This window comes from Bos javanicus, chromosome 29 (assembly GCF_032452875.1).
Source record: "Bos javanicus breed banteng chromosome 29, ARS-OSU_banteng_1.0, whole genome shotgun sequence".
Classification (NCBI taxonomy): domain Eukaryota; kingdom Metazoa; phylum Chordata; class Mammalia; order Artiodactyla; family Bovidae; genus Bos; species Bos javanicus.
In genome coordinates this window covers 49445714-49459431 of record NC_083896.1, presented here as the reverse complement: position 1 = coordinate 49459431, position 13718 = coordinate 49445714, and the positions used below count along the sequence as shown (strand labels likewise).

General features: G+C 63.1%; 1 protein-coding gene across 2 annotated transcripts in view; it reads left to right on the top strand.

The window, feature by feature from the left end:
* The window catches only part of KCNQ1 (potassium voltage-gated channel subfamily Q member 1), a 379885-nt gene that overhangs the window by 55540 nt on the left and 310627 nt on the right, over window positions 1-13718 (top strand). For both annotated transcript variants that reach the window (XM_061407356.1, XM_061407357.1), the window contains exon 2: window positions 516-606. In XM_061407356.1, the coding sequence (XP_061263340.1) occupies window positions 516-606 (91 nt within the window). The remainder of the gene's footprint in view (window positions 1-515; window positions 607-13718) is intronic.

Here is a 13718-nt window from a genome sequence, read left to right as displayed (position 1 = left end):
GAAGCGGGCTGGAGAGTGGTCTGGGCCGGCTGCCTGCACCCCTGGGGGCCTGGGGGCGAGCCCTCGTGTCGAGCACACTGCACTGCTGTTGGGATGTCCACGGAGCCCTGCGACCGTCACCCTGTGTCCGGGACATTTGCCTCCCCAGAGGAGGCCCCTCGGGCTCCGTGGTCCCCAGGTGGCTCTCTGCCCCATGAATTTCCCCTCTGGATCCTTGGAGACCACGTGGGCAGTGCGTGGCTTCTTGGCCTGGGCCTCTGAGGCCCGTCTTCCCGTAGCCTGGGTCAGAGCCCATCCCTTCCTGGCCGGGTGGTGACCTCCTGCGCTGGCTGTGCTGCCACTGGTGCACGCCTGACAGTCGGGGCTGGCGGCCCTGGGAGCCCTCAGGCCCCGGGGGATGTGCCCGGGCCCTGGGCGGTGGGCGAGCCTGCCCCCGCCCCTTCCTGGGCCGTGTCTGAGCAGGCAGGGTGGGCAGCCTGGCTGTGACACTGACTGGGTGTGCTCCTGTCCCGCAGCTTCCTCATCGTCCTGGTCTGCCTCATCTTCAGTGTACTGTCCACCATCGAGCAGTATGTCGCCCTGGCCACAGGGACCCTCTTCTGGATGGTACGTACCAGCGTGAGGGGCCCTGCGCTCTTGCCCCCGGGCAGGTGGGCTGCAGGGTGAAGCCCGCCGCTCCTGGCCTCTCCTACCCATGGGACCCTGTGCCGGACCCCCACGGCGGGCAGGCTCTGGGGGCTTGCCCTGACACCGGGGGCCTAGAGGTGGTGGGGACCCCGCCTTCCTGGGTCCCTACCTTGCCAGGATGTGACCACTGGGCTGAGAAGGCAGAAGAATGACGGGCCCCTGGGCCTGGTGGTATGGGAGGGCTTCTGGGAGGAGTGGGTTGAGCTGGGAGGGAAGGAAAGACGAGAGGACATGGGTACCAGGCGCCGGGGGCGCGGTCTGCTTGGCCTGCACCGTGGCCCCGGTCTGGCTGGCACACAGATCTGCGGGCATCCCCGCCCCTGCCCCCAGCCTCGGCCCAGGGTGCCCCTGCCCTCACCAGCCGATGGCTGTGGGCCGGGGTCCCCAAGTCCTCGTGATGTGCCTCGAGATAACGCCCATTGCACTTTACGCAGTCGGCTGCACTGTTCACGCGATGCTTCGGCATTCGTGCTCACGGAGTTTCCCCTTCTTAGGTTAGAGCTGTCTGGGTGGATCTTGTGGCTTTAAGTTGTCGGGGCTCGTTGGGCACATCCTGGTGGAGGGACGCAGTCCGCTCTCACCCTGTCCCTCTCGCCTCCACCCCAGCACCACTTACTCCAGAGTGTGTCTTTTCCCCCAACGCTGCTGGAGACCCGGACGGCCAGGGCTCTGCTCTGCGGCCTCCTGTTCAGTCCACGACAACCCGCTTCACCGTGCAGTTAATGTCGGGGCCCCTCTTCTCTCTCAGGGGTCCCCTGGCGATTCTTGCTTGTCTTGTCTCCCCAGTGACCTTTAGATCAGCTAGTCGGCCTCCCAGAAAATGCCGTTGGTATTTGATGAGTGAATTTGGGGAGGCCAGCATCTGTCTCTCCGGCGTGGGGTCGTTCTGTCCACGGGCAGGGCGTGTCTGTTTATCAGAACGGTTCCATGGTTTGGGGATGTGGGTTTTAGACAGCTGTCATTGTTATTATCGATATGATAACGGTTGTTAGTTATCATCAGCAATGGAATCTCTTCCGTTATGTTTCCGGAGGTTTATTTGGTGACTAGGAAGGTGACTGCCCTAGTCACCCGTGCGGCCTGTGACCCCCTCTGCTCCATTCCTGTTTGCGGCGGTTTGTCCTCTGACCCTCTGGAGTCGCTGCTGCCGGGTCTGGTCCGGTGCCTTGACTGGGTGTGGAGGCTGGCGTCTCTTGGTCACTCGGGCTTTACGGGGCGGGGCGAGGGGGCCCTCCACATCTCCTGGGGGAACGCTGTGCATTCCGGGCTGGGGGCGGCCTGCGAGCCCCGGGAGAGGGCAGGACCTGCTGGGACAGTGGCCTCTCCTGTGTCGCTGTTCTGTGCAAGTCCGGGTCCTGACCTCCTCTCCTTACCAGGACGCCAGTCCTATCCTAGGGACCTCATTTTACCGTAATCATCTCTTTAAAGACCCGTCTCCAAACGCAGCCGCATCTGAGATTCTTAGGTCAGGATCCCAGTGTAGGGATCTAGGGGGCTCATCGCTCAGCCCATGAGGCCCCTGAGTGACTGGGTCGGCTCCCCCTCTGCTGGAAGGTTCACTCCTGCGCTCTGAGAGGCCCCCACAGCATTGAGTCCCATCGGGGTAGGGGCCCCCGGGACCTGCCCCCCAAGCCTGGGCCCTGAAGCACCGGGGGGGGGCCTGGTTTGCAGGTTACTTGGCCCCACCCTCCTGTGGCTCAGGCAGGGCCCCTGGGTGCCGCCCACGCGGGATTTTGGCTCCTGAATCACTGCTGATGCCAGCGCATCCCAGGCCTGGCTCTGGGGCTGGAAAGCAGACCATCGAGGGTGTGGGTCACCCAGGACGGCTCCGGGGTCGGGGGCAGGCCCTGGCGGCCTCGGGCCTCGTCTGGTCCGGCCTCCCTTCTCCCTTTAACCTGTCTGGGAGCTCCCCCCTGACATTGCTGTTCATAGTCACACTGGGTTCCTTGGGGCTTCATGATGCGGGGAGGCCCAGAGCTGGGCGTGGTGGCAAAGGGGCCCCAGGCCCGTCCCCGCAGCCCCCAGGCCCTTGCGGCCTTCCGCCTCCGGAGGAACTGACCGCGCACAGTCCGGGCGTCGCTGAGGTCCGCGCGCCTCCTGGTGGCCGTGCTCGGAACTGCGGTCTTCTCCCTCCCTGAGGCTACCTTCGTGGCTCAGTTGGTAAAGAATCTGCCTGCGATGCAGGAGACCAAGGTTCGATCCCTGAGTGGGGAAGATCCCCTGGAGGAGGGAAAAGCTACCCACTCCAGTATTCTTGCCTGGAGAATCACATGGACAGAGGAGCCTGGTAGGCCACACAGAGTCAGACACGATTGAGCAACTAAACCACCCCCGCTGAGGATCGGAGCTCAGCTGGAGCTGGGACCCTGGGGGTGTGTGCCAGTGAGCAGCCCCCCACCTCCCAGCAGAGGGCCCCTGCTGCGGGTGCATCTCCTGTTCCACGCACCCCCATTCTCTCTGCCACACTCGTGGCCCCGCACGAGGCACCCTCTCTACACCGCAGCTGTTGGCTTGGGGCTGGGAGTGGGGCGGTGGGAGGGGGGAGGGTTTCCAAAACCAAGCTCTGATCATTCTAGAAGCTCTGGTGGGCTTTCGGATCTGCTGGGCCTCTTGGGCCCCCAGTGCTGCGCACTCCCTGTCTCTGCCCCCCACCCCAGCTCCCTCTGCTCCTGTGCAGTTTGCTGACCCCTGACCCTGGGCCCTCCCGCTACCTCGGGGCCCTGGCACATGCTCCTGCGGGCTGCCTGACCCTTTGACCTGTCGCGAGACTGCCTTCCCTCCCGCCCAGTCAGGCTTCGACTCAGCCGTCACCACTGGCGCCCCCCGCGACCACCACCTGCCGGGGCTCCCCCACTCAGTGCGCCCCACCCTCCCCCCGGTGGCTGGGCATGGGGGTCTGCAGGCTGAAATGGGGAGCCCCAGGCTGTGTCTCCTTGCTCTGCTGCCCGCCCTCTACCAGGGCAGGGGCCCATGGGCAGTACCCACCACAGGCCCAGAACGGTGCTTCTGGTTTTGGACACTCTGCTTTGAGTCCAGGAGCCCAGAGGGGGCTCCGTGGGGCTCCCAGAGCTGCTGTGGGGTCCTGGGCCTCGGCTTCCCCATCTGTGGAACAAAGGCCTGGGGGAGGATGGCCTCAGATGCAACCTTTTGATGGCCTGTACTGAGTTCCCAAAGATTTCGTAACTCGCTGGCCTGTGGAAACAGGTCCTTTGTGGTGGGTTTGAGCTGACCGTGTCCAGCCACTTTTGGAGTCATGGCCATGGGGCGGGCGGTGGGGTATCAGGGTCACCGGGAGGAATGCAGCCGCAGGGGCCCAGGCTCCAGGAAAGATATGAATTGTGATATGAATTATGTCAAGGGTTGGAGCAGGAAGGAGGCAAGAGGTGAAGTGGGACTGGGGGGCGGACAGGGTGTCTGCAGGGGTGCTGAGGGCTTCCTGGAAGAGGGGGAGCCCTGGGGGTGGGAGGAGGAGGTAGGTGGGTTGGGGGGCCTTCAGGGGCAGGCCAGGACCACCCCCTGCAGCTGGCAGTGGGCAAGACAGGCCCGGGGTCCCAGGGCTCTGGGTGGAGGCGGTGGCAGGGGGCTCCTTGGAGAGGCTGTGGTCTGCGGGCTGGGGACGGGTGTGACCCCAGGCAGGGCGTGACGGAGGGAGCGGGTGTGTGGGCAGGGGCCGCAGAGGCAGTGGTCGCAGGCCCCTGGGGTCGCCGCCCAGGCTGGAGCTTCAGGACGCCAGGTGGCGCTGTTGTCCGCGGCTCGAGGGCGCCGCTGGCCGCGACCCAGAGCTCCGAGCCAGACCACAGCCCGGAGCCCAGGAGGGGCCCGGGCTCGCACAGGGTTCCGAGAGCAGCTCGGTGCTTAAATGGTGGAAAAAAGTCCTTCGAAGCTGTGTTTTCCCACAGAGTCCATATGTCTTCCTTCCTCTTAATGTGCTGGGTTTTATGGGGCCGAAGAGCTGCTGTCTCAGCTCCGGGCGAGGGAGCCTCGGGCGGCCTCCAAGGGATTAAGTGTTTTGCTGAACCAGGGAGATCTGGGGGGGCCTGAAAAAGCCACGTGGGGTGGGGTCTCATTGCTGCCGCGGGGTCTGTCCTGGGGCTGCGGATGGCCTGTTCAAGATCTGAGCCCTGCTTGCAGCTTCCTGGGAACAGGGCTCCCGACATGGTTCCTGAATTCAGAGGAAGCCGTGTGTGTGTGTGTGTGTGTGTGTGTGTGTAGACGTGTCTATGTGCAAGCGTGCAGTGCGCCTGTGTGTCTGCTTGTGCACATGGCCGTGTGCATGCTGTGTGCCCATGTTTCGGTGTGCACACGCGCCTGTGGCCGGGCTCCAGCTCTGGGCGGCTCTCCTGTGTCCCCCTCCTCCTCCGCCCCCGTCCCCCTGCCGGCCTGCTGCTGTGGCAAACACACCCCCTCCCCGCTCCCTGGGGGAAGAAACCCTGGCTGGGCCCAGGTGAGGGGCTGGTTTTTGTCTCCGAAATCGCAGGGTGTTTTTTTTTTCCTTTCCTTTTTCAAATCCCACACAAAGAGAGAGGCCCTCAAAAGCACAGCACAGACCCCGCGTATCCCAAGCTTCTGGTGGGAGCATACCAGGGATTGTCCTGCGATGCCTGCGGTTGAAAACCCCGTGAGCCGCAGCCCGGAGGCCTAGCGGATGAGGTCATCGCCGAGGCTTCCTCCCTGGCCCAGGCTCCCGGGGGCCCCTCTGCTGTGACCCAGCACTCCCTCTGGCTGGATCACCCACCCCGGGGCCCCGGCTCCCCCAGCACAGGCGAGAGCGTCCCGCCCTCCAGGCCTCAGTTTCCCAGCTGCGAATCCAGGCCCTACGGGGATCCCCCCGCCCACGTCCCTGGGCCCCTCGGTGGGCCCCGCGTTTCTCTGGAATGAGGCCTGGGCTCTGTCTCCTGACCCCCGGCCCCAGCGCACACCCTGCTCGCTCTGGCCTCTGCAGGCCCGCCCGTTCCCGGCTCTGCTCTCTACACCCTTCACGTGCCGATCGAGGCAGCGGCGCCGTCTGGGCCTGGGGCCCCGCTGGCCATGCTGTGAGCCTCCACATGGATGGGTTGAGGCTCACAGAGCCTGGGTCATGTCTGCCCAAGGCTGGGCTCCCGGTGGCTGGCCTAGGTTCTCTGTGAACAGACCCCAAGGTCGTGTCTGCTCCTGGGCTGTCGCCTCCCTGGGGGGCTGTTCTCTCAGCTTTCCCCTCTCTGCTTGGCAAACTCCTACACATCCAGCAAAGCCCCGCTCCTATACATCTGCTTCCGGGGCACCTTCCTGCTCGCCCAGCGATGTTGCCGGCTTTGTCCTCTGGTCCCCGTGTGCTCTGGGGAGACGTCTCCCCGCTGCGGGGCCCTGAGCCTCCGGGCCTCTTTCCCCGGCACACGGGCGCTGCTCGGTGAGGACTGTTTCTGGCTGCTGGGGCCTTGTCTGTGTTCTTCCTTGGGTTGTAGCCAGCCCAGGCGCTCCCTCCCGGGATGGGGGCGTCCTCGCCTGCGTCTGCTCAGCAACTGCTCCTAGAGCACCCACTCTGTGGCGGGGTCACGGGCTCCATTTCTGCACCCAGGCTCCTCCCTGGGGCCTGTGTAAGATGGGGCTGGCGCCAGAGTGTGGGAGGGCCTGACCCCCAGCCCCAGGAGCCAGAAGGCCGTGGGGCGCCCCTCTGTGTGCACACGAGTGCCCCGCCAGGCCAGGGGCGAGCCGTTGCCTGGCTCAGGTGTCCCGCTGCCTGGCTCAGGCGTCCCGCTCGGCGCGCTGTGGCGCGGGGACTCTGGACTGCCCTGTGGGCAGAGCAGAGCCTCCTGGGTCTGGGGTAGAAACACTAGGAGCTGGGGGTGGCTCCCCGCAGCCAGTGTGCATTCTGGATGTTTCTGTACCAGCTCCTGGTTCTGGGGTGGGCACCAGTGCTGGCTCAGGTGCCCTGGAGGCCTGACCGTGGGGTCTGACCCTACAGCTCAGGGTGCGGGGGGGCCGTGGCTCCGGGATGCAGGGGGGCCTCCCCTTCCCGAGGCCCCGCTGCGAGCCGCCGCCAGGAAGGTGGTGTGCAGGGACCCTGGCCCCCGGGTGAGGGGGCTCAGGCGGGCGTGGGGGCTCCCTGCTGCCCCGTGGGCAGGAATGAGCTGGGGGCTCACCCTGGACAGTGTGTGGCTGCAGGCGGGGCAGGCTCCTGGGTTTGTCTTCCGCGTGCCAGGAGGGGTAGGCAAGGCTCAGGCGGCCCCCAAACCCCCCCATGTCTGGGTGCCCCCCCAGTGTCTCCTCGTGAGTTCATGAACAGAGGCTTCTGGGCCACCAGGCAGAATTTGAAGCTGCTGTCTTCCGGGGTCTTGGCCAATTCTCCAGAGCCCCGTGGCCACCCAGTGGGGACCCCTGAGAACAAGAGCCCCCCGATCCGTGATTCTGTGGACATGGGCCTGAGCCGCCTGCCGCGTCCCTTGAACGAGGGGCCCTGCATCTGCGCCCCCGGGACGGCCCCCTCACTTGCTCCAGCCCCTCCGGGCGCCTCTGCCCACCCACCCCTGCCACCCCCTCGGGTGCCTTCACCCTTCCTAGTGTCTGCCATCCCCCCTCTCTGTGCGTGCTCGTCACGGGCTTGTGGCCTCTTAGGTCTGACAGGGTCCCAGCTGTGCCTGCAGGGTCTCCCTCCTGAGCTCTGAGGGGCCAGTGGCACCACCCTCGCCCTGTAAGTGGGAAGGGCCCCCGCCCTGAGGACCTCTGTGCAGGAGGCGGCCAAGGGCTCAAGGTCACTGGGCCCCCGTGAGGCCCGGGGTGCCGGCTCTGCATCCCACCCCTGGGCCATCACGCCCGCCCGCCAGGGGTCCCTGTCCCTGGGGCTCCTGGCCGCGTTCCTGGCCTGGAGGCAGCTGCTCCTGAGGGGACAGCTGACATTCCTTCCTGCGGGGTCTGCCCCTGGCCCGGAGCCGTGAAAATGGGAGCCCTCAGCTGTAACTGGAGCCTTCCGCGGGGCGCGGGGCCCTGTGGGTGGAGGGGTCCTGGGGCGCCTCACGTGCGCTAACAAAGGCGCCCTCTGTGAAGCCCACGCTCTGTCGCGGGCCAGGACTGTCCTGTCCATCAAATCGGCTCAGAACTGGGGCGGTGGGGGTGGGGGGGCCTGGGCAGGAGGTGGAGGGGACTGCAACGTGTTCGAAACTTTCCAGAAAAACACGTAACCCGATCCCGTGCAAGTGGCCTGGGCTGGGTCACGCCCTGGGCTGGCCAGGCAGTCCTGTGCGCGGGAGGACAGGGCCCCACCTGGGGGCTGAGGGCCGGGGCGGGGGCCCGGCCGCGTCCACCTGCAGTCCCGATCCCTTGGGAAGCGGGCGCCTCCTCCGATCTCTTCCCCCAAGGCCCCATGTGGGCCCCCGGGCCCCCAGCGTTTCCTCCGGGAGGAAATTGGAGTCGGGGGCCCGCGGCTCCTGCCAGGCGGAGGGTGCTCTGCGGTCCAGGGGAGCTCCTGTGATGGCCACGTGGAGGCCCTGGGGCTGCGACCGGCCAGGGCTCTGCCGGCTGCGTGAACCGGCCGGGTCCGGGTCTGGCTCTGTTTGTTTCCCTGGCGTTTCCTGTTTTCAGGCTGTCAAGCTCTGTGAGGCGAGGTGGGAGGTGGGTGCTGGCCTCTCAGCTGCCTTCTTGGGTGTCTTTGCCAGGAGTCCACTGAGAGCCCCTGAGGGCACCCCGTCTGCCCAAGGCCCTCCCCGTGAGGAAGCCTGTCCCACTGGGCCCACGGCCCCCAGGGCCCCTGGAGGGAGAAACGGTCGTCCCACTGGTGTAAGCAGCTGGGCCGGGCGCCGCCCTTGGGCAGCAGTCAGGCAGGGCTCGCAGCGGGCCCCACGGCCGCTCCTGACACCAGCGGCGCCTGCGTGTTGGGTTTGCGTGGTCCCCATGTGCCCATCTGTGTGCGTGTGTTTGCGTGGCCCTGGGGCTTTCTTAGGAAAGACCCCGATGCTGGGAAAGGTTGAGGGCCAGAGGAGAAGGGGACGACAGAGGATGAGATGGTGGGATGGCATCATTGACTCCATGGACACGAGTCTGAGCAAGCTCCGGGAGATGGTGAGGGACAGGGAGGCCTGGCATGCTGCGGTCCACGGGGTCGCAGAGCCGGACACGACTGAGCCACGGAACAACAGCAGGGCTTTCTCTCCTAGCCGCCAGGTGTTGGTGGCCTCGCTCCCCTGGTCCCCTCACCGCACCCTCTCATTCATCTCCCTTTTTGGAGGCCATGGTGACTCAGCCCCGGGCTGGGGTGAAGGTGGGTGGGCATGAGTGGGGGCCCTGGGTCTGGACAGACGGGAGCTTGGCTCAGCCTCCTGTGTCGAGCCAGGTGCCCCTCTGGCGCTTTGGGAAGGCACCGACCGTGCAGGCAGGGGGCCTTCCCCGGCACCCAGGCCGCCCATCAGCCGCCCCCGGGAAGAGGGTCCCCACACTCTGCCCCCTGTGGCGTGGGTCCTGCCGGGGGGGGGGGGTCTGCTCCGTGTTTTCCATCCCGCCTTGCCCGCCAAAACGCAGGGCCCAGGACAAAAGTCAGACGCTGGGGCGGGGGCGCCTGCTGCGGCCCGCAGCCCCTCTACCGGGGATTTGGCGGGATTAGCGTGTGCTGTCCGCGGGACAGGTGTTTCCTTTATGCTGGCCGGGGGCTGCAAAGGAGCGCGTCATGAAGTGCCACATTCAGTGGGGTCTCCGCTCGGGGTAGCTGGAGGGCCGGGTTTTGTTAGGGCTTGTTTTCACGTCTGACCCCGGCCAGCTGGAGGGCCTTGTTTTAAGCACGGGGTAACAGCTGACATAACATGACGGGATCAGGCTGAACAGGCAGCCGGGCTGGCGGGGGCTGGCACCGGCACTCCACGTGGGGGCTCCCGGGGGGCTGCCCAGGGCGTCGTCAGGGATAATAGGATGAGCCCGGCGGGGCCTCGTGGCCGTGGGGCACAGCGTGGTGGGGTCCACCAGCTGTCGCCCCCCGGACGAGTGGGCTGCGGGAGTCGCCGGTCGCTGGGTGGGGGCTGGGGGCTCGCAGGTGCCAGAATAATTGCCCAGGAGCCTGCATTCAGAGGGGCTGTAATCGCGTTCTCTGCCTCCCCAGGTCACGGAGAATGGAAGCCAGGGGCCCCGGCCGTGCGCCCATTGAAGTGTGTCATTGTGTGGCTTCACGGGAGAGTGGAAAGGGCTGGCATGGCCCTGCGGGGTCGCGGGCCGCCACCATGCACCTTGGCCACCCCCACCCTCTCAGTAAACAGACCTGGGAGCGGGGCCGGGGGGTGCGACTTCTCTTTCTGCATTTTCTGCCTCTCAGTTACGTGGTGGTCGGGCACACTGGGTGGGTTAGGTAGAAGGAGGTAGCTGTGGGGGGCCCTGGGTCTGGGGGCTGCTGGCAGCCCCCTCTCATAACCCAGCGGGAGACCCTCCTGAGCCAGCCCCCCATGCCCAGCGGGCTGCCTGTCACTTCCTTCTGGGCCCCTGGGTGCCCTCCTCCCACCCCAGCTGGGTTCAGGAGGCCTTGATGACACCCATGAGTGCAGAGGGGGCTGAGAGAGGCCCTCCAAGCACCGGAGTGCTGTCGTTCAGTCATGTCCAACTCTTTGTGACCCCAGAGGCTACAGCCCGCCAGGCTCCTCTGTCCATGGGATTCTCCAGGCAAGAATCCTGGAGTGGGTTGCCATTTCCTCTTCAGGGGATCTTCCCAACCCAGGGATTGAACCTGGGTCTCCTGCACTGCAGGCAGATTCTCTACCACGTGAGCCACCGAGGAAGCCCAAGTATCTGAGGGTCATGAGGGCTTGGGGGCGACGAGCCCCTCCTCACACACACAGGTCTGCAGGCACCAGTCCTGCTGGGCCGCCCTGGAAGGCGAGTCCAGGCTTCAAACCTTCCACACTTCCACTTCCCCTCGGCTGGTGGCTGTGAGAGGGAGACCGCCCCCGGGCCAAAGCTCGCAGCAGGGGTCTCGCCTTTGCGTTTCCAGGTGGACCCACGCCCGCTGGGCTGAGAAAAGCTCCCCCGGCTGGCTGGCACCCAAGCCGGGGTGGCTGTGAGGTGGTGAAGTCCATCTCCCCGCTCGTGTGTGGTCCAGCAGAATGCTGCCGGAGAGGCAGGTGTGCCCAGGGATGCACACACACACACACACACACACGGGGGGGCACGCGTGTGGAGGCCTGCACGTGTGGACATGCTCACGTGTGGACACTCATGTGGTGTGCACACTCAGGCACACCCATGTGTCTGCACGCACAAGTGCACACAAGCACGCTCGGCCCAGAGCTCCGGCCGGCAGGGAGCGAGAGCCCTCGGGGCCGCGTTCCATTTGCACGTTTAATCCAGACACTGTCAGCACGGGAAGCTGGATGGGAACAAAATGTGAGGTGTGTGCTGAGAAGACGTCCTTCTCCCGCCTCTGGCCCGGGACGGCCTGGTCAGTTTCCGAGCACCACAGAGCTGAGGTTAATTTGTGTTCAGAACACAGTTTGGTTGGGAGACCTGGGTGGGGCTGGGAAGGGATAACATCTTTATTTCATCCTCAGTTTCTTGAGCTGGGCTTGTGTCTTCTCCCAGACCGTTCTCTGAGCCCAACCGGGAGGGTCGGGGATGGGAGCTGAGGTGCTTGGTGGTGGGGACCAGGCTGGGTCCGTGTGCATTCGTTTCTCAGCGTCATCAACCCCTCAAGGTCCCTGGGCCTGGCTGCAAAAGCCTGAACTTGACCCCAGAACCCTGGTGACCTCAGTGTGTTCAGGGTCCCGGAGAGTGGCCTTGACTCCCTCTGTTGGGGTCCCCCAAACATTGCCGCTTTTGCTCACGGGCCCTGTCTTCATTCAGGTTCACGGTGACTTTCCTTCAGATGAGGACGTCTCGTAGACTACTTGGTGGCTCTGGGACATTGGGAAGAGGTCTTCTCGTCTGGGAGCCTGTGAGGATTTCTGCTGCTGGGAGAGTCCTCCCTAAGCTCCGTCAGTGGTCTCTGTGTAAATGGGCATCTGGAGGCAGCTGGTGGCCCTGGAGGCCTCTGTGCCCCATCTTCAGAAGGTCACAGTGTGGGGCGGCAGGCCTGGGGCTGCAAGGTTCCACCATTTTCTGGTTCGGAGTAGGCTTGCTGTGGTCAGTGACTCTCCAAGGGCCCAGAACTGGGCTGTGAGCCCTCCTGGGCCTCACCAGAGAGACTCTAGGTGGTGGGAAGGGGTCCAGGTACACCCCCTCCCCCTGGAGCTTGCCCAGGGTCCCCACCCTCTGCAGACCTCAGCATACAGCTCGGTGCTGTGGTGACTCAGGCGCCTGGGGCCGTGGGCATGAAGGTTCTCAGTCCAGGCCTGATGGCCTTGAGGGCCAGAGGGACCCAGTCAACAAGTGGCCTCCCCTTCCTGGCGGGGTGGGGTGCTGGGGAAGCAAGAGGGAAGGCCTCAGTGCTTCCCAGAAGTGCCTTGGTGGGGAGCCAGTTAGGAGTCTGGGTTAGGAGTCTTTTTGGAGCACTTCTGGGTCTACTGTACCTGAAATGCAAGGTAGACGGACAGACAGACAGACAGGCTTGGGCTTGCCGTGGCGGCTGGGGGACCTTTATGCAGTAGTCTCTGGTTTATTGACTCTGCTCACTTCAGCCAGAGCCAGCTTTAATGCAGCGTGATTGGCACCTGCTCGATGTCCATATTAAAAGCGCGTGGCAGACGCCATGAGGCTGTCACCCCAGAACCGTCCTCAGGCCCTGGGCCCCCTCCTGCCGCCCCGCCCCACTCTGCCCGTTGGCAGACACGGGCCACACTTCCTGGGTCCCCTTGTCAGTGGGTCCCACGCGCGTGGCCCTGTCTGGCGCCCCACGGCGCTTCTCAGAGCTATGACCAGGGGGTTGCGTGTGTCCGTGGGCCGTGTCCGTGGGCCACCCCTTTTCTCGCTGACTTGTGTTCCGCTGGACGGATGGGCCACAGTCTGTTTATTCGGTCACGTGGTGGCAGGCCTTTGGGTTTCCCGTTTAGAGCTACTGAGAAGACATTTGCATTCCAGTCTTTGTAAAGACTTGTATTTCTTCTTTTTTTTTTATTTAATATATTTTATTGAAATAGTTGATTGACAAATGTTGTGTTAATTATTGCCGTACAGCCAAGTGATTCAGTTATATTCTTTTTAATATTCTTTCACATTGTGGTTTATCATCGGATACTAAATACAGTTCCCTGTACTATTTCAGTAGGACCTGGGGTGTTTCTCCATCCCTGTATAATAATTTGCCTCTGCTAACCCCAAATTCCCAAGCCTTCCCTCCTCCCTGCCACCCCACTTGGCAACCACATGTCTGACTGAGGCCCCGTGGACTGCGGCACGCCAGCGTCTGTGTGTGGGTGGAACGAGCAGGGTGTGACACCATACGGCCCTGACACGGTGCTACCACCATGTTTCCACGGGTGTCCTTTATCAGGCCGAGGAATTTTCCTTCTAATATTAATGCTAATTATTTTAACATGAACGGATGCCGAAATCTGCCCACTGCTTTGTCTATACCTCTTGAGATAATCATGTTTTTTTCTTCTTTCGTCTCAAGATGGTAAATTATACTGATTGATGTTTTCAAATGTTAAACCCAGTTTGTGTTTCTGGATAAACCTGACTTGGCCATGTTGTATTTTTACCTTTTTTTGTATATTGTTGAACTTAATTTGCCAAAATTTTGCTGAGAACTTTCGCATCTAAGTTCACGAGGAATAATGACTACAGTTTTCTTATAATGGTTTTGCTTTTGCTGTCAGAGTCATGCTCTCTGACAGCGTGTTCTGGGAAGCGTTCTCTCTTCACGTGGGGAGGAGAACTGTGTAGAATTGGTCTTTTTTTTTCCCCCACGGTGTTTTTTTTCCCTTGTTTCTATCTCTGAATTTGTTTATTTTTTTGAATGGCCAAAAGTGATTCATTGCTTCTTTCACCTTCTTGAAAATGTTTTGTGAGCTAGAGAATTATTCTTATTTCTTACCTATATACGGGCTGGAATTCATCTGTAAAGGCATCTAGGCCTGGACTTCTCTTATGAAAAGAGTGCTGACTAGGTTTTATATTCAAGTTCTCTATTTCTTCTTGAGTAGACTTTG